This window comes from Balaenoptera borealis, assembly GCF_965194805.1.
Source record: "Balaenoptera borealis genome assembly, chromosome: 10".
Classification (NCBI taxonomy): domain Eukaryota; kingdom Metazoa; phylum Chordata; class Mammalia; order Artiodactyla; family Balaenopteridae; genus Balaenoptera; species Balaenoptera borealis.
Window position 1 is genome coordinate 59,816,412 of NC_138874.1, and position 20,281 is coordinate 59,836,692.

General features: G+C 41.4%; 1 protein-coding gene across 7 annotated transcripts in view; it reads left to right on the forward strand.

The window, feature by feature from the left end:
* Nucleotides 1-20,281, forward strand: part of KAT6B (lysine acetyltransferase 6B) — a 179,468-nt gene that overhangs the window by 149,166 nt on the left and 10,021 nt on the right. For all 7 annotated transcript variants that reach the window (XM_082408727.1, XM_082408724.1, XM_082408723.1 and 4 more), the window contains exons 14-15: nucleotides 19,298-19,529; nucleotides 19,847-20,006. In XM_082408727.1, the coding sequence (XP_082264853.1) occupies nucleotides 19,298-19,529; nucleotides 19,847-20,006 (392 nt within the window). The remainder of the gene's footprint in view (nucleotides 1-19,297; nucleotides 19,530-19,846; nucleotides 20,007-20,281) is intronic.

A 20,281-nucleotide genomic window follows, 5' to 3' on the forward strand; every position in this document is an offset into this window, starting at 1 on the left:
GTTCAGTAAGGGTATGCAGTAGGGGGAGCCTACAGGGAATCGTGAGCGTGCCATAGTGGTTGAAACCATAGGTGTGAATGAGGACAACCCAGGGAGAGTGTAGGGAAACAGGGCTGAGGATGGTGTTCTTGGAGTTCCAACATTCCAGGGGCTAATAGAGGATGAAGTCATCAAGAAAATTGTAAAGGGTCCAGAAGTAGGAAGAGGATCAAGAGAAAATGGTGTAAGGGAAGCCAAAAGAGGTCAGTATTTCAACAACAATGGTACTCATAATCATAGCTGACATTTCTAGAGCACTTACTATGTGTCAGGCACTGTCACCCGAATCACACACATTAACTTGCTTAATCCTTGCAAAGACCCTAAGAGGTTGGTTACTGTTATCATCTCTCTTTGCGGGTCACAGAGACACTAAGAAACTTGTCTCAGGTCACTCCCCAGCCACTGTTCAGTGCCCCAGAGAAGAAGGTTAAGATAAGGTGTAAAAAGTATACTTTGGAGGACTGTGTATAAGTGGAATTTAAAGAAGCAGATTCAAAAAGCTCGACTGTCAAGGGCTGTAGGTTGTTTTTGTTTTTAAGCTAGAGAGACTGGAGCATTGCCGGAAAGAAGAGAGGGGAGCACTGATGGATAAAATCAAAGAGAAAACAAAAAGTGATAACCAGATGGGTTGTTTAGTACAAGCTGAGAAAAGGCATTTGATGAAATTCAATACTCTTTCCTAATTTAAAATAATCAAACATACTAACTTGAATCATAAGAATTCTAAATCTTGTATTAACTTTTTCTTCTTTGTTTCAGACTTGACTTACTCTTAGGGGAGCTATAAAGGGTAGATGACAGTTGGGTCCAAGAGTCTACAAACGTAAATCTATAGTTTTCTTGAGACTGGTATACAGTTGACGTTTGTCAATTACATAAATTGTCAGTTAGCTGTACCTTCAGTCATTTTAAAAACGACTGTCTGTTTATTTGTAGGCTAATCATAAAAGTTTGTAAGCAGCTTCAGTTCTTGGCTTTCTTTATTCAATATTAAAATACTGTACGATGTGTCAGGGTTGCACTTAATGGCACAGAACTCACTCTAGAGGAATTAGGAGTGGTGGAATGAGTTAGGCACTCATTTCAGGAAATCCCCTTTGCTGTTCTTTTCTATGATCTTACATGTTGAGAGGTTTCACTTTGGCTTTCGTGGGGAATGTATACTGTTTACAAACTGAGTCTGTCATTGGTGTGTGCTGCTAGAAGACGGCTGCAGATGGCCCAGTTTTGTGCCTACAAGTTATGAACTTGGTCACGTCGCAAGTGTGGTTAGCAGTGTCCTTGTACTTGTTCCGATTTCTTTTTTTTTTAAGTTTAATTTTTATTTATTTATTTATTTATTTATTTATTTATTTATGGCTGTGTTGGGTCTTCGTTTCTGTGCGAGGGCTTTCTCTAGTTGTGGCAAGCGGGGGCCACTCTTCATCGCGGTGCACGGGCCACTCATTATCACGGCCTCTCTTGTTGCGGAAAACAGGCTCCAGACGCGCAGGCTCAGTAATTGTGGCTCACGGGCCTAGTTGCTCCGCGGCATGTGGGATCTTCCCAGACCAGGGCTCGAACCCGTGTCGCCTGCACTGGCAGGCAGATTCTCAACCACTGTGCCACCAGGGAAGCCCCCCCGATTTCTTAAGAATGGTGTGTGTGCGTGGCCACACACACACACACACACAGACACACCTGGACTTAAGGAAAATAAGAAATACAATAAACTTTTATGGAAGGATGCTTCTGCGTACAATTTAATATCTAGTTTCACTCTCACTGACAATTAATGGGTTAATTTTCCACGCCCTCATTCTTTCACCCGTCTGGTTCTAATGACAGAGATCTCTTCGTTAGGGACTTCAGAGAGTCCAGACCTACGCTTGTCTTTCCTTTAGCCTCCTTATAACTCCTGGTTGATTTCTTGAGGAAGCACCACTTAGATGAGAAAGCATCTTCTCTCTGCTTTCCTGCTGTCCCTACTTCTCTGCCCTTCTAGGTCCATCAAGCCGAATTAGAAAGAAAGTCACATCCTGCATCTCTGCCTAGAAGGGTGTGATGTTGAGAGGCTAATCATGTTAACTGTCTCAAAGAGAAAACTTCTTCCCCTGTATCTTAGACGCTAGCTACTAGCTTAAATGTTATATTATATATCTAAATAGAGGAATACATTTCACAGTATCTCAGGTTATCAGCTAGCAACTTCCGGTTTTAACAGCCTTCAGTAGATTACTTTAAAAGAGCTACCACTTACAAACTTTTTTTTCAAAACACAATTTAAATAAAACTTAAGAATACTATTAAGCAAAGATTTAGAGTGATTTCATCCTACCTGAAAATTGCTTTTTTTGGAACGGCTTTTTGATCCTGACTGGCCTATCTCCTATAGAAAGTAGGAGTTTTAATTTAGAAATTTGGTTGGTTGGGTTCCAGTGTACCACATTTACCTGTTAGTAAATTCTAAAGAACCAAGACTGGACAGGAGTCACTAGCTTCTCTCAGAGGGCAAGTTGAGTACAACATCAGGGCGAGCCCGCAGGAGCTGGGTCCTAGCCAGACAGGCCCTCATGAGACACACGATGCTCTAGCGAGGGTCTCTGGGCATCTCTGCACCATTGTGGTTGACTTAGGGCTACACTTTCCAACAAGTGACCCAGGAACCAGTCCAGGTAGCCAGAGATGGTGCTAACTTCATAGCTCTGGTGCCAGTCACCTCACCCTGAGCAGACTTATCCTTTTACCTGGCAGGCATATGAATTCTGTCTTCTCCCTGGTCGGGTAGAGGCCATGCAGCACTCCCTAGGGGCATAAACTCTCTGTTGGGTAGGCTGCAGCATAAATATTTCACTTTCCCCCATTTGTGAGCCCCATAAGCCAAGCATCAAAGATGTGTTCTGAGAGACCATGACAGTGTGTCTTAGGTACATGATCTATGACTGAAACACTCTGACCCCCTGTGAAGAGTTAAGCAAACTGAATGAAGGAGCTGTATATTTGACATGTGGTATTTACCTACTTATGCAATTTTTATTTAATAGTTTTCTCTTTTTTCAATGGCACTGACCATAAAAAACATGTTCTAGGCTAAGTGCAAAATCATTTAGAAAGTTGGATATGTCTTATATATTCATGGTTTATTACCCATGATGGAGGTAGAGTCTTTGTTCTCAGCTGTAATCTCACCTCCTGGAAGAGCCTGGCACTGAGTAGGTCCTTATTATTTATTGAATAAATGTTAAATGAATTACCTCTGGAAGAGCTTTCTTAATGTACTTTCTCTTCTCACACATGATTCTTAGGAAGAAGAATTTTATATTATTAGGACATAATTAATCAGGTGTAGTTTGCTTACTTCCAAATGATGTCGGGTACGCCCTGCCTTCTTTTGAGGTCCGGTATTTTTGTTCAAGGGCAGCCTCTATCTTAGGGTCATATAAGTTGCATCGGAAAGGAGGCTGTCGTTAATTTACTATAAACCTTGGGCAGAGAAATGAGAGCTGTGACAGAATTCACATTTACACACAGTTGGTCGAAGAGACACTTATCTTTTCCTTACTTCTATCAGATAATTCGTTTCTTCATGCATTAATTTTAGAAGGAGAATTCCAACTTTAGTCCTTGGAAACTGTCAAAAAGGCTTCTCTCTGCAGAGCTTTCCCAGCAGCTGTCCTCCCCGGGTGAGCACAGGCAAGGCAACCATTAAAGAATAATAAGTTATGCTTTTGAAATGGTGCTCGAGTCCTTTATGGCCTTTTCTGAGAAAATAACTGCTTCCCCACCTCCACCATGACACTTGTTGGAAGATAGAACCAGCAGCTGTATCCTCAGACTTCTGCTGGGTTTTAGAAGACATGTTTTGACCTGTGTAATCAAGTATAATGATGACATATATTTTAATAGGCTCCTAGTTTATAATATAATAAGGAAAATGGCTATTTTTCCTTATTTTCTCATTATAATATGTTGCATTAGAAGCCTTTGTCATGACTGCTTTATTACATTGGGCTGAAGTACACTATATTTTAATATGGTAAAGATAACATCAAGGTTGAAAATTGAGCTCTCAGTGATTTATTCAGAGGGTGACTGTTACTGAATACATTGAAATAAGTTGCATGAGGCAGTGCAGCTAACGATTTATTTATGTATCTTTTTTTAAACTAAGCTTGTCATAAATAAGAGCAAATAAATAGCTCTTATAGAATAGTTTGTATTCATTGCTTCAATGAAAACATTGTAAATATGAAACATACGGTCTGCAGCAACCGTTTTGCCTTACATAGCTGAGAATTTTTCAAGTTTTGGCATGCAGGTGGATTTTTTTTTAACAAATCTTTTGTCTGTTTAGACTTCTAACACTGACCGGCATTTTCAGCAAGTCATTTTGAAACCCACTACTGGGCAAATTCCACTCCAATAATTAGTATGAGAAAACCTAGCCATCAAGAGTAGAGGGAACCCTGGGAATACCCTGGCGGTCCAGTGGTTAGGACTCCACGCTCTCACTGCCAAGGGCCCGGGTTCAATCCCTGGTCGAGGAACTAAGATCCCACAAGCTGTGCAGCGAGGCAAAAAAAAAGTAGTAAAGGGAACCCTGGCAACACCATCACGGGGACTAGGACTTGTTCACTGCCAAACTCCAAACCACAAGCACAGTGCCACGCACGTAGGAGGCCAGCCCACAAAAGGTTTGTTGAGGGAGTGAGTGAATAAATGAATCCCCAAATGTAGTCAGTCCTCTTCTTTGTGTCTCTGACAACACCTGCCAGATTCACCCAGCCAGCTTATGGCAGAATTGGTGCTTGATCTCAGATCTCCTCTCTGTCTTTGTTTGTTTTCCACTCATTGATCCCTTTGTCCTTTCCTTCAGTCAACATGCTCTGCCAGAGTTGGCCTTGGTGATGAGACCATCAGGATAAATGCTCCAGTTCTTGCCCACAGGGAAGTGGATAGTCAGACACACCGAGGATTCACCCCGCCATGTATGCCGTGTGTGTGGGGCTCCATCAGTGCAGAGGAGGAAATGCTTCCAGCTCTCGTTTCTTTTCCCAGTTAAGATATATGCAAGGGAAGCATTTTTCCATTATTAAACCAAAAGCAAGAAAGATTTTGCTCTGATTGGTGGAAATTAGTGCTATACCTGGTTTTGGTTTCAAGGGAACTATATTCCCCATAAATGTATTTTCCAGCTTGTAGTATTATGTTTGAAGTAGAATTTTCTAAGATAATAGTTTGATAACATCCTCTCATGAGGGTATTTCTAAATAATATATTTATAATTTCAGCTGGTTGTAAGGTAGTAATTTTTTAATATCAATTTGTTTTGGGTAAAGCAATTTTCTTGCATTTGTTTAGAATTCTGTTAGGAAAATACTAGTTAGAAATCTGGGGAATTCCCTAGCGGTCCAGGAGTTAGCCCTCTGCGATTCCAGTGCTGGGGGCCCTGGTTCGATCCCTGGTTGGAGAACTAAGACCCTGAAAGCTGTGCGGTGCAGCCAAAAAAAAAGGAGAAAGAAAGAAATCTGATTTTTTTTCTCCCCCATAGATTTGTGTTTAATGTGTTTCTGCTCTAATATTAGTGCTACATTTTCATGTTTGCCAATATAAAAACCTTGTTTTATACTTATTCATGTTGAGTCCTGCTTTGAATTAACATCATGGAGGAGCTCCTTTTTTCAACAAAATTGTTTTAAATTAATGTTTATAAAGTGCTTAAAAATAGTTGGGTGGATTAAAAGTAATTCAGTTATGCATTTATCCACATTGAAAAAAATACAGCAGAAGGTATTGAAAGAAGTGTTGCTGAAACCTTGAGGAAAATGTAATATAAGTAGACCTCACTATACCCAATATGTTTGCATGTGTCCTTTTTGGGGGCCAAATTGAACCATTATTTAAAATGAAGTAGAGGGACTTCCCTGGTGGCGCAGTGGTTAAGAATCCGCCTGCCAATGCAGGGGACACGGGTTCGATCCCTGGTCCAGGAAGATCCCACATGCCGCAGAGCAACCAAGCTCGTGCGCCACAACTACTGAGCCTGTGCTCTAGAGCCTGCAAGCCACAACTACTGAAGCCCGTGTGCCTAGAGCCCGTGCTTCACAACAAGAGAAGCCACTGCACTGAGAAGCCCGCGCACTGCAACAAAGAGTAGCCTCCGCTCACCACAACTAGAGAAAGCCCGCGCGCAGCAACAAAGACCCAACGCAGCCAGTAAATAAATAAATAATAAAATGAAGTAGAGAATTCTTTCTGTAAAAGGAGTTTTCCTATGTTTCATACTAGACAGCAAGGAGGCAAAAATTATATTAGGGTCTTGTCAAAAGGACTCAGGATTCAACTTGAGGAGGCTCCCACTAGACATTAAATATAATAATAAAGATAACAATTGTAATTAATTGAAACTCATCAAATGTATAACCTCACACATTCATAATGACGTTTTAAAACAAACAAAAGAGGATGATGGGAACTAGTATCTTATCTTGCAAACTGGTAAATAAAGCATTTAACCTGCCTTTCCTACATGAACTATACCACTAGGTAACCAAATAGTAAATGAAAGGAAGCATCTTTTTATAAACGTATTCCAGCTAATAAATGAAATGAAATGATAGAATTAAAACATCACATTTTGCAGTTTCGCCAGTGAATTAATGGATCTAGACATTGAACAAGAGCAGCAGCAGACATTGCAAAAAGGGGGACAGAATTTATGTGCTTCGTGATCAAGGAACATACCATCATCTGTAGTTTTGTCAGTGAATCGAACTCAAGTCTGATCAAGCCTCTGGATCCAGCTGCCATTTTGCAGGAAAACAGAGGAAAAAGGAACAAATTGAACTGCATTGGATGTATGCAATCAGGAAAATCCAGATTTAGGAAACTCTGTAGTCAAATGGCCCCTGTGCATCAGCAGATAAATTATAAGGAAAACAAGGGAGTGGAGGGGGGAACACATAGATTAAAAGAGACTTAAAAGACATTCCTTATTCTTTTTTTAATGGACAAGATTATACTGTAGTGCCTGGGGACATTTTGGTGATAAAAGTATAAAGAAACACAAGGGATTACTATTAGTCACGATTGTGGTCACTTACGAGGGAGAAAGGAGGGGTGAACGGGATGGGACAGATGGGAGGTTTTGGGGGATAGCTGGCAAACTTCTTTTTCTTGATCCCGAGTGATGGTTATAAGGGTGGTTGTCTTATAATAATCCATTAAGCTATATATATTTGTTTAATGTAGTTTTTTGTATCTGTGTTTCATTTTTGCTTTTGTTGTTTGTTTTTTAAAGAAAGTGGTGGTCTTAAAATAGGAGGTTGTGCCCTATGGTGTTGTTTCAGGGCTTAGATTTTTGTAACTTTTAGAACTGGAAAACTTTTTTTATTTATTGGTGGCATTATATTAGTGATGTTTTTAAGAGATGTAGTTTTTCACCTTTTCTGCTTTGAGATCGAAACATGAGTACAAGGGTATTTGGTGTATTGGTATCACCTTTATGTCAGACTTTGCAGAATCATTTTTATGTGAAGGAAATGTACTGAAATTTACTAGAATCATATCCTCTCACGTGTTGAGTCAAGTCCATTAGAAAAATAGCATACCTGTAAATTACACTTCCACTCTTAAACCTAGAGAAACATAAATGAAGGGCTGTGTGTTAACACAGGTGATAAAATAGAGGATTTGGGCAAGGAATAGCTGTGCAGAACTGGGGTGGACTGAGGAGAAAATATGGAAGAGAAAGGCCAAAGAGATAGAGACACTGCAGCATTGGGACTTTTCTCTTTCCTCCCTCCCTTCCTCTCTTCCTCCTTCCCTCCATCCCCTACCTTCCATCTTTCCTTCCTTCCTTTTTTTTTTTTTTTTATCCAAAATGAGGGAAAGCAATACTGGAAGACATTGTAAGTGTAGGAAATTGCCCTTCCTTCCACTTAGAATACCAGGTGTTCAGCAGTTCTAATATTTGGGGAAGATTTTTAGGCACTAGAAACAGCGCTTACAGAAGAGAAAAGATGTTAAAAACTTAGATTTTAAGAAAGGGAAAGAAAAAGGCTAGAATGTCTTAAAATATGCTGAAACAAGGTTCTGCTGATTATTTATTGCAAAAACAGGCTTCCTCCTTCTTAAGAAGCAGATGATTCTCTGTTCATAGATTAGAAGTCCTGCCCTGTGGTTTGCCCAGTGTTGGAGCTTTTCCCCATGATTTAAGGAAGCTAATGAGATTTTTTTTCCTACCAAAGCAGAAGACGCGTCTGAGGGCTCTGACAGCCTTCTACCCCTGCAGCTTTCAGTTACATCCAGTTAAAAACTTGCAGACCATAAAGAATGTTTTTAGAGAGGAAATAAAATGAATGATGCCTGTGAATTTGTTTTAAATGTTGTTTATTTTACCAAATAATTTAGATAAATCTTTCTTGAAAAGGAAGAGAAATCCTCAGTTTTCGTGAATAATCTGGAGCTTTTCAGAGGATCACTTTGAAATACCTCCCTGCCAACTTTTCATAAATTAAGCATAAACTTTCTTTGACCTCATCACACATAATTAAATAGCTGTTGAAGGGTTAAAACCAAATAAAAAGCGATTCTGTATCTCGATCCACATTCTCCTGCAAAATTATACAGGAAGTTTCTTTTGGTTCTCAAGCAGGGTAATTACAAGAGACAGTTATATAATTTACAGTTTCAATCTGTTCGTCCTTAATCACATAGTTCCACCTAGTTGTATATACCCCCACGAGCATCCACATCATAGTTTGATTTGTAAATGATGATTGCAGTGTAATTGATTGCTTGCATGTAGCATATTGAATTGATTCTTAAAAATGAACTTTAGCTGTTAACATGTCTATTTGAGTTCCTGTTATTTACGTAGTTTGTGGTTCTTGTGTTCAACAGTTGCATACTGGTTAACAAATTAAACTCCCAGAGCTTTTTTGCTTATTAAATTTGGAAAATGGAGTGTCTGTCTACAACTTAACTAGAAAAGTGCCTAGAACACAGTGGGTGCTCAGCTGCTAAACGCACTGCTAAACTATCCCAACGCTTGGAAAGTTGGATGGACATTCTTTGATTAACAGTGACCACAGAGTATAAAGGCTTATGGGGGGTAATATTAATATATTGTTACTGAAGTCTCAGCTCTAAGTACTGCTAGAATTAGGGAGCCAATCTAAACAGTGGACTTTGAGAAAGGTATCACCCACTAACTGAAGGGGTAAAAACTGATGTCTTTTCATACTGCTAGTGATGATATTGCATAGGTTTTTGTTTTTCCAACAGCTAACATCTGACTGTAGCCAGTTTGGGCTTTAAGATCCCTATAGGATTAAAGGCTAGATACCTACATGATACCAAGTCCACTGGCAAACCAGTCAGTCACTTGACTGAATACCTCACCCCAGCCCAGCTCCCTACCCCACCCCCCCGAAGAAGCCTACGCATCTGTCAGAATGGGCTCATCAGTAACCCTGTGGGGATACCAATTTATTGCCAGAGGCTTTTTACCTCAAATCCTGTTTGAAAGCTTATAGGAGATAAATAAAAAATAAATGAAAAGAGAAGTTTTCGACTTCTGTAGACCAGTGGAATAGGACTGTTTGTCTAGATGACCTGAGGACAACTAGAGATAGTTTCTCTGCCTTACATTTTCAGCATTAGTTGATCAATCAGATTGAGAGATAGGCCGTGCTTTGATTTTAGAAAGTTGTCTCAAAGACTGACAAATCCCTTTTGAAATGTACTTTGAAAACAAAGAAAAATTTTAGAGAGATTTCTCTTCCCACTTTTTTCTTTCTTCAGTCTTGCTGTATTCTTGTGTTTGCCGTGTGAAAGCTTATCACCCAGGATTAGCAGGTAAATACACACACACACACACACACACACACACACACACAGTATTTTAGGGGAGTTGTGGGAGAGCAAATGGAAAGGCAAGTTGCTCTTCTAACTGTCTTATCTCCAAACTTGGTCTGAAATCAGTGGCCAGTGTCCACATTGGTTTAAATGCCCCCCCTCGGTCGTCCGGGAGGATTAGACCAGACAATGAACTATCTCAGCTACCCCCCCAGAACCACAGAACCTCAGTGGTCAAAAGAAACTCTAGTCTTTGGTTTTAGTACTTTACTTAAAGGAGAGTTCAGTTGTAATGTTTTACAGGAGAATGGTCTCACAGGTGAAGTATTATGAGTACATACAGTTACTTGCTCAGAGGAGATGCTTTATTTGAAGTGTGTATGGGTTTGATGCAGTATTTAAAATGTTGTAATTGTTCAAAGATAAATTCTTGTTACCAGGATTTTGTAACTTAAATATGAAAATTTTATCCAGGTTTCAACTTGGAAGAAATTAGTTTCTGAAATAGTTTTTCAGATTGAATCTCCAATGTGGACCTTTGCCTATTTACAAGAAAGGACATAATTTTTAAATGCCAAATTACTTCATCATAAAAAAATTTTGGGGGGTAAATTTGTTTTTCCCAAAACTTTCCAGAATGTAAAAGTGGTTTGAACTGTGGAAACCTATAAAAGGTCAAAGAGGAGGGCATTCTTCTGACATGTCTTTCTAATTTCTGTCACTTCAGAGGTCATGGTACCCGTACTGTATTGCTGTTACCTAACCAGAGGTGCCTCTGAGTGATGAGTCAGAGCTTTACTTAATTTGCAATAGGCAAGGGCCTCATGAAGAATCTGGTTACTTCCCAAATATATTTAAGGAAAGATATTTTTTAAAATTCTTGCCTTCCCCAAATGATTTTAGTTTAGGAATAAGTGATACTGACAAAGTATAACATCTCTCATTCCCTGATCATTTTATCCTTCTCAGAGGTGCCTCGTTTTCCTAACAAGAAAATTGAGAGACTGAATCTACTTCATACATGATCATCTTCTTAGAAAGAAAAATTGTATTGTTCTAAGACACCAGACCAGGACCTTGCTGGTGTGGTGACATGCCATACATAAACAAATGTTTCTCAGTTAGATGTTTAAATAAGTGAAGCTTCTGTGAAGTCTATCACAGAGCTCTCTGCCAAGTGACCTTTTCCTCCCTGGCCTCAACTCTTAGATGTCTCTGTTTTGCCCAAGATTCACCTTCTACTTGCTATAACCACAGCCATTTGGGGAGACAGAAATGGAGAAGTGGGATTGGTGTTGCACCCCAACTTAATATTCTGGCCAAGGTATAGTCCCCAAGACCCTTTGCCTAATATACCCCCTAATACATCTGAGACCAGAGTGGCTTGAGAGGCAAGAGTTGAAGACTGGGTGGGATACGGACATCTGTAGATTTTTAAAGGCCTTGAGTGATTCTGGTGTGCAGCCAGGGTTGAGAACCATTGGGCTAGATCAGAAGATAGAAAAAGGAGAAATAAAGCGATGCAGTCTCACTCAGGTAGATTATCAGTTATAGAACACCATTAACTCATCTTTGGCCTGTGGCTGTCTCACAGGGGTCTGTCTCTAGCCCTGGTCACCCCCAACTTAGGAACTCATTCACAGATGTTCACCCTCCTCAACACAAGGGCACCACAGAGGGAGGAGAGTCCCCTTTCCTGCCTCCTGATGCCCTGCTTATGAGTTTGTTTTCGTGAGTTCATATAAATACCTACCTTTTCCGAGTGACTGACACACAGAATGACCACCCCCTTCAAGAGAGGCCATGCCCGTTCACAGAATCATGGAACTCATCTGGTAAATTCCAGCATGGTCTTGTAGGCTTGCACGCACACGCGTGCACGCACACACACAGCGTAGCAGGGGCATCATGCCCCAATCATACAGCTGCCCCTCATTCCTCTTCCACTAGACTTGGGAGAGAGGCGGGGGTGTTCAGTAAGAAAGACCAGTGGCCCCACTGCGTGACTGAGGGAGAGCCCAGCACCAGAGCAGTCTGCGGAGGAGCTGGTGGGATCTTTGAGAAGGGAGATTTTAAAGGGCGGCTTACATAAAAAGAAACGAAATTGAGTTATTTGTAGTGAGGTGGGTGGACCTAGAGTCTGTCACACAGAGTGAAGTAAGTCAGAAAGAGAAAAACAAATACCGTATGCTAACACATATATATGGAATCTAAAAAAAAAAAAAAAAAAAAAATGGTTCTGAAGAACCTAGGGGCAGGACAGGAATAAAGACGCAGACCTACTAGAGAATGGACTTGAGGACACGGGGAGGGGGAAGGGTAAGATGGGACGAAGTGAGAGAGTGACATGGACATACATATACTACCAAATGTAAAATAGCTAGTGGGAAGCAGCCACGTAGCACAGGGAGATGAGCTCAGTGCTCTGTGACCACCTAGAGGGGTGGGACAGGGAGGGTGGGAGGGAGGCTCAAGAGGGAGGAGATATGGGGATGTATGTATACATATAGCTGATTCACTTTGTGATACAGCAGAAACTAACACACCATTGTAAAGCAATTATACTCCAATAAAGATGTTAAAAAATGTAAAAAATAAAAACAAAATAAAGGGGGGCTTGTGACCCAGGGCAGCCAGCCCTCCTTCTCCAGAGACTTGCTGTTTCCATTCTCTGGGTTTCACTGGCTCAGGCCATTTTCCCAGGGACACACTTGGGTCTTCTAGAACATTTGGGTCTTTGTTTCATCTGTCCTGGGACCGTCCCTGGGTTCTGCTAAAGCCCTCCAGCCATCATTGTTATTGTGGTTTGATAGGCTTGCTGTTTCCTGAGGGTAGTCCTTGAAGTTAAGGACTTAAGGGCCAAAGGGAATTTAGGGAGCATAGAACTGTGCTTGCTGGGAGCTTTCAGCCGCCAGTTTCTTAAGATCGTTCCTCGAGGCAGAATATGTTTGTTTGTTTGCTTTTTCATAGCTTCTTCCTTTAATTAAATTTATATTTGGGTGGTTAGATGGGGGTGGGGGTGGGAGGAGAACTGTCTGAGGCAGTAGAGTGGGTGGAATGGTTTTCAGGCGTCTCAGGCAAAAGTAGGAAAAAGGAGAAGTAGCTCTTCTCAGTCTGACTCCATACAGCAGTCTGTCTCCTCCTTCTGTCCAAATTTTATTTCCCCTGCAGTAAGGATATCTAGTCACCAAATGATCACCTTGAGATTTTATTCATTCAATATGTTGAATAATAATAATAGCTAACACTCATATAGGGTTTCTGTAATATGCCAAGCACTGTTCTACGTGCTTTGTATTCATTCATTTAATTATTATGACAACCCTAAGTGATCAGTATGATTACTCTCCACATTGTATGGATGAGGGATCCGTACAAGAGATTAAATAACTTGCCCAAAGCCACATAGCTGGTACACGCAGACCCTGGATTACGTTGCAGGCAGTCTAGCTCTAGAACCCTTGCCCTTAACCAACCTGTAGTGCCTCTTATGATCTGTTATACTGTATTCAGTAAGTGCCATATTGTTTTAAAATACTTGTGGCCTTGTTGCCCATCTTTTAAAAATTCTTCTCATCTTTTATTTAATGCAGATGGTCTCAAAGTATTGTCAAGGGACCCCTGGGGAATCCCTAAGACCCTTTCAGGGAATCTGCAAGATAACTATTTTCAAAGTAATAGTAAGATACTATTTGTCCTTTTCACTCTCATTCTCCCGCGAGCATTCAGTGGAGTTGTCAAGAATTTCATGACCTGTGATATCACAACAGATTGAATACCAAAACAGATATGAGAATCTAGCTGTTTTCTCTTAAGCCAGTTGTGTGAGAGTTTGGAAAAATGTGAAACAGTGCCACTCTTCTCACTATTTTTTTTTTGTTTTGTTTTGCATTTTAGAAAATCATGTTAACACATAATGGGTTTATGGGGTGTGTTTTTTTTTTTTTGAATGAATGAATAAATAAGTATTTGTCACATTTCTCTCTAAAATTAATATCTATAGCCCTTATAAACAGAAGCTCTTAAACAACTTGTTTTTAATGTAAAGAGATCCTGAGACCCAAAAGTTTGAGAATCACTTATTTAATGTATAAACCCTTGCTCTTCAAGTGTGGTTCATGGTATAGGAGCTTGTTAGAAATGCAGAATCTCGGGCCCTACCACACACCTACCAAATCAGAAACCAGTTGTAACAAGAGGTGATTGTTTGCATAGTGAAGGTTGAGAAGCATAGGCATAGAAGCTATGGACAAAGGCACTCTGCGACTCAGTGACCCTGGCTGAATTTCAGTATGGCGGGGCTTTGGAGGTTCCTGTCCCCAATTCTCTACCACCAAGGATCTGGGTGAGGTCTCCTCACCTGAGATTCTTCAGTCCCACTGTCTCTTCATTGGCTCTCCTACTGCGCAAGGCGGTTTTCACATCCCCATCGAAGTCAGCAGCCCCACAGCAGAGTTTATGGTCCTCAAACTCGTGTGCATCAGAATCACCTGGAGGGCTTGTTAAAGGCCGGGCACTGGGTTCTGCCCCCAAAAGTTCTGATCCATAGGCCTGAGAATTTGCAGTTCTAACAAGTTCCCAGGTGATGCTGGTACTGTTGGTCTGGTACCATGCTCTGAAAACCACTGGTCTGTAGACAGTAGACTGAGAAGCCAAGCAGTGTTTATTCAAGTTGTTACATAATTACATCAAGCCCATATAATTATGGGAGTGATGTCTTAAACTTTCACATTTTCAAAACCAAGCTCTTAAAGTACAAAATATCTCAAAAATTCAAAATTTCCAATTTTACTGGGGACGCATCTGTATCTTTTAATAAATGGAAAGCAGTAAGGATTCAGGCAGGTCCCAGATCATTTAGAATACCCCTATTCTCTTAAAACAGTAGGAAGGCTAAGGTTCAGCTTCCTTCTTTACTAATTGCAAAATCACCACAAAATTTCAGTGAGGAGACATAAATAGCCTGTGAAATTCATTTATCTCCACTTTTTAAACTGATAACATGCCATTTGTCCACTTGGCCACAGAGCTGCTTAACCCCAGAAACCAGTAACAGATGAGCGTGGACCAGTGAATTTCCGTCCCCAGTCATGAGATACATGGTTAGAGCCATTGGATTTCCTCTGATTGAGAGCGGCCATAAATCCCTGGCCTGCTGTTAGTTCCCAGGCTTGCAAACCCAGTGCTGACTACTGATAAGAACCCTTCAGCGGGGTTTGCTGAGCTAAACAGGTGTCCGATGAAAAGTGTATAATCCTTGAAGATTATTTTTTCCCTAAAAGCAGCTAGTTACTCCAAAGCCATATAATCCAGACAGATGGGATTTGGGAGTACCTTGCCAAAGTCTGCCCTTTTGTCTTTGAGGAAGTTCATATGGTTTGGCTCCAGGTGGTAGAAGAAAAAGGTGTGCAAGGGTGAGGGTGGCTGCCTTTGGGAGGAAAATCCTTACCTGTGCCTACCCCCTTGCTGAAGAACATTATTCCACTCTGGTCTAGTCTAATATTCTTAAAATATTACTTGTTTAAAAGGAAGGAATGTTTCATATTAAGCAAGGGTTAACCTTGCATTTAATATGCTGGGAGTTCAGTTAATTTGGGAATTCAGGCTGCGAAAACAAATCGTGACCTTGTCCAGATAGTTCCTTCCTTATCCTAATGGATCTGACTACAGGAAGGCAACTTTCTACCACTTTTTTTCTGACCCCTACGAGAAAGTTAACCATTTCAAACATTAGAGATCAGAGGTAGTTAACATGAGGACTGATTATCTTACTACAAGTAGGTCAGCCTTAACAGAGGTGAGGTTAAATTTGGGTCCCATGCAATACAGCCTAGAAACGTTTACGTTTTTGCAGACATCACCTTGTTCTTACTTTCCCTGTAAGCAAATACCTTGATAATCTTTTGAATATAGTGTGTGGTCCATACACTGAAACTCAGACCTCACTTTCCTTTGGGTAAGTAGTTCCAGTGAAGCAAAAGAAGCAGCTAGTTTCCTCGAGATAGTAATCAAGATAGTTGATGTGGATGAGGGGTATACGGGCCAGTCAGCTTTCAGTTGCAAGTCTCCCGATCACAGAGGAAGTGCTGTTCACCAGCACCTCTGGCTCACAGACAATTTAAAGGGAATAATTTCACCAGCGATTAATTATACTGCAGCTACTGGGATTTGTCCTCCAAACATCACTGTTTCCAGTCTGAACAGCCAGGTTTCCCCAGGGGTAGTTCAGGTTTTCTGATTGAAAGTATCCTGAGTTAAGGAAAGGTGTTAGAGCACCACGGGAATCTATTCACCAGGGGTGTATTGTACTTGTTTCAGATGCTTCAGGATAATACACCGGCTTCCAAGATAAGTGCTTTTTATTTCCCTGCATCTTAGATCAATTATTTGGAATCTTTTTGGTAAGTTAAATTTAAGAGCTGTAACTTAAAGCACCACATCTCTATAATCACTCAATAAGTAAATGTTCTTACCAAAAATTATTCTGTCAATGGGCTCTATAGTAATGATGATTTAAGGAGCCTAGAAAAAGTAGAAGGAAACAAAAGATGGCAAGAAACTCATTATTTAAAACATTCCATGTTATGGAGGTCAAGTCATGAAGCTCCACCAGCTACAGCTTTTTTGAGGACAAGTGCCTGCTGCAGGTAAAATTTAAATCATGTATTACATCAACCTCGTGCACAAATGGAGTAGAGGAGACATAGCACAACTTTTCCTGCTAAGCTACTGTACATATTTTAACATATTACCAGTGATTTCAGTTAACTCGTAAGGACCCAGAAATTTGTCCTTGGTCATTTTGGTTGTTGAAATGGATTCCATTTAAACCAAAAATTTCTCCTTCAGGAGAAGACTTCGTGGGCTTACAAATGGCTCTTAGCATAAGTGTAAGTTCCTTCCACTGGTGTAAGCTCCTTGAGGGGCTCGTGAGTCCGAGAGGAGAAGGGAAAACTAACTGCAGGCAGTGCAATGATGCCTTCGGACAGTGGCGTTGTGTGGTCTGTAATGTTGGTGCCCATCATCCCTGAAAACCTGCTTGATGTTTTCTGGCTGGAGTTTGGGTTTGCAGTTTTTCCTCTCCCGCATCCAAGAAAGTATCACTTCCTGGCAGGTGTCGGTAGCCTTTGCAGCCTTCGCTAGCGCAGTGCAGACGTGTTCGCTGTCAGTGTCTGGTGGGCTCGGTGTACGTGGGCTCGCTGGGGCTCAGTCACAGACCACGGACTGTGTCCAAGGGAGTGTCCCAGGAGACAGCCACTTAACACGGTGGGAGCAGCAGGTGCCGGAAGGTCCATGCCTAGATGCTCTCTCTCCACAGACCCCAGGTTGCCTGAGAGTTCCAGTGGCCTAACCCATCTGGTCTCAGGCCCTGAGAAGGTATATGCTACTTCCTCAGGGTGTAAAAGCTTGCACTGTGTAAACTACCTTTGGGAGGGATTCTGGCTGCTTTCTCTTAGCCCAGTGTAGGGCTTGTGGGAAGAGAAGACAGAACAAAGAAATACATGTGCTTCCTGGGTAAGGTTGCTCATCACAGTGGGGACATAAGGTAGGGAGGGCACATACTACCTTCTGACCACTTTGGTTGTACAGAGACTTTTTTCTGCTGGGCTGGGGTGGTGGCAGGGGGGCTTTCTGTCCCCAGCTGTGGGGTTCAGATAAGAACCAACGAGGGGCTAGGGAATTTCACAGTCACTGCAGGAGACTTTTAATGGCAGGGTCTCTTGGACAAAAGTGGATGGTCCCATATCCGCGATACTGTGGCTCTTTTCCCCTCCCCTCCCCCCAACCCGCTGCCCCAGAAGTACAGAGCTGGGACCTCCAGCCGACGGAGTAAATTTCCCAGCATGTGCCAGGCACTTAGGGGGCAGGTGACAGATGTGCCAGTTATCTGTGTTCTGAAGTTTGGGCACGCTTTGTACTCTGGTGACAGAGAGCTCTTCCCCACATTGACGGGGCACGATCTGGGCTGGATTCTGCACAGTGGCCGTCAGCGTTAGCATTCCTGACATACTGCTCTTGAAAGCCGTGGTGTGCAGCCGAATGACGGTCGACAGTGGTTTGACTGTCAAATTTTGTGGTGCTTGTTTGCATTCAATCAAATACTTTGCACTTAAACATGAGTTAAAGAGACAAGTCAAAAAGACTTCAACAAAACCTAAAGTTAAATATATGCCTATCCTTTATAATAGCGTTCAGATTAAAACCATCAAAATGCAAAATGTTGTGGTTATACCCCTCCAGGGTCAGAGTGAATTTCTTGTTCTATATTTTTGCATTTACAGTGATTCTGAGAGGCAGGAGAATGCATCAGAGGCATTGATTTCTTCTAACAAAAAAATCCAAAATTGAGAAAATTCTTGAAAATGCGGCCATTTTGAAAATGTAGATAAAGAAGAAAAATGCTGAAGATTTGGGTGGTTTACAGAGCAGCATGATTTTGTAATTGCTGCCACCTACTGTATGTGGTTGATGTTTGTTTAAATTTAGGAAGTTCATGAAGGTGAGGCTGTTGAAATAGATAATTAGAGCAAGGTAGACATCATTAGTTTATAACATTTCTTCTCTACTCCATAAGTGGCTCTTAATTACCGAGACAGCCGCCAGCTTTCATTCATTACCTTCAAGTGGGTTTAAAGTTTTTCTCATTTTAAACTTCCTCTGCCAAGGAACCTTCACAGCAATGCTGTCGAGTGCGCGTTCAAAAGCTTACCGTGCTCAGGGCTTTTCTGAGTTCACATGAAACTGTGTGTCTTAAGGAGGTTGTTTTGCTTTAATTTGTAGGAGCAACGGTTGGATTATAAATTAATTTCCATGAAAGAGGTGAAAATAGAGCTAGTGGAGCTGGTATGAGTTGCAGCAGTTGACTTAAAAGACATTCTCTTATTAATCCTAAAACAAAGCTTCAGATCAGCCGCTAGTTAAATGTAACAAGCAATATAGGATCTCAGTCAACAGAGGCCCTTCTCTTTTATTAAGACCCAGCTGTCAAAGGGTCATTCGGTCCTTCCTGTGGAAAACAACTCGCCCATTAATGTTTGGGGTGGTCCCTCGACAGGATTTCTGAGTGAGTGCCTGACATTTAGTTTTTGAAAGGATCTAAAGCTGGGGCACTTGGACGTTGAGACTTATCAGAAGTAATGTGTTCAACCTTAGCTTCGTTAAATATGCCACAGTGTATGTCTGGAATGCTGCCACCAGCTACGTGAATTGACTTACAGGGCTGCTATAAAAGATTCAGGAGCATAAACGTCGTGGAGATCAAATCACTGTAGCTGGGAAGAGACTATACATAAAATTAATGCACTTCTCTGATGTGATGTTTTTACCTTGTTGCTACTTATATTATTTCAAGTGGCCCCTGTTCCAATGTCTGAAAACACCACAGTGAGGTCCACTTTTGCTTTTTCTGCCCTAGGCTATTTGCTTTCTAGAAGAGAAGGCCAAGCAGGATCTCCTGAAAAGCCACTCTCTGATCTGGGCCGTCTCTCCTACCTGGCCTACTGGAAGAGTGTCATCTTAGAATATCTCTACCACCACCATGAGCGGCACATCAGCATCAAGGCCATCAGCAGAGCTACGGGCATGTGCCCGCATGACATCGCCACCACTCTGCAGCACCTCCACATGATTGACAAGAGGGACGGCAGGTGAGTACTGGTGCCCTGGGCGACCCGGCTGCCTCTTAAGCATCTTACATAAGAAAAGGGTCCCTAAAGTTAGGTGGCTTCATTCCAGTTAAAGGTAAGAGGTTCCCCAACGGTATTATCAAAACCTTTCTCCTAAAAAGAAAACAGGAAATGACCCTTTTTTGCTGGCCAGATTTCAATTTGCTGTATCCTTTCATTGATGAGCTTTCTGGCTTTTCCTAACCCAGGTAATATTAGTGCTAGCATACGTCAATATGTGAAGGTGAAATGAAATTTCAGCTGTTGATTGCACTTTGTTCTGCCTCCTCACATTACAGATTTGTCATCATTAGACGGGAAAAGTTGATATTGGGCCACATGGAAAAGTTGAAAACCTGTTCCCGGACTAATGAGCTTGATCCAGAGAGTCTGAGGTGGACCCCAATTTTAATTTCTAATGCTGCAGTTTCTGAAGAAGAACGAGAAGCTGAAAAAGAGGTAATTTGGCTTCATCAGCCTAAGTTGTGTAACTTCAATCTTGTAGCATTCTGAAGCTAAGAAAGTCATTAACATCATTGTCAAAAGCTTGGTTATCTAGAGAGCTCGTGAAATGATATAGCACTAATTTATCCTAACTGAGGTTGCATGGCAAGACATGATAATTTTATTGAGTATGAAAAATGAAACATTTATCATTGATCACAAAGCAGCATTTTTCACTACTGACAGCATGTAATCAGATCAAATTTGGTGCTGAGCTCCAAGGCTGCAAT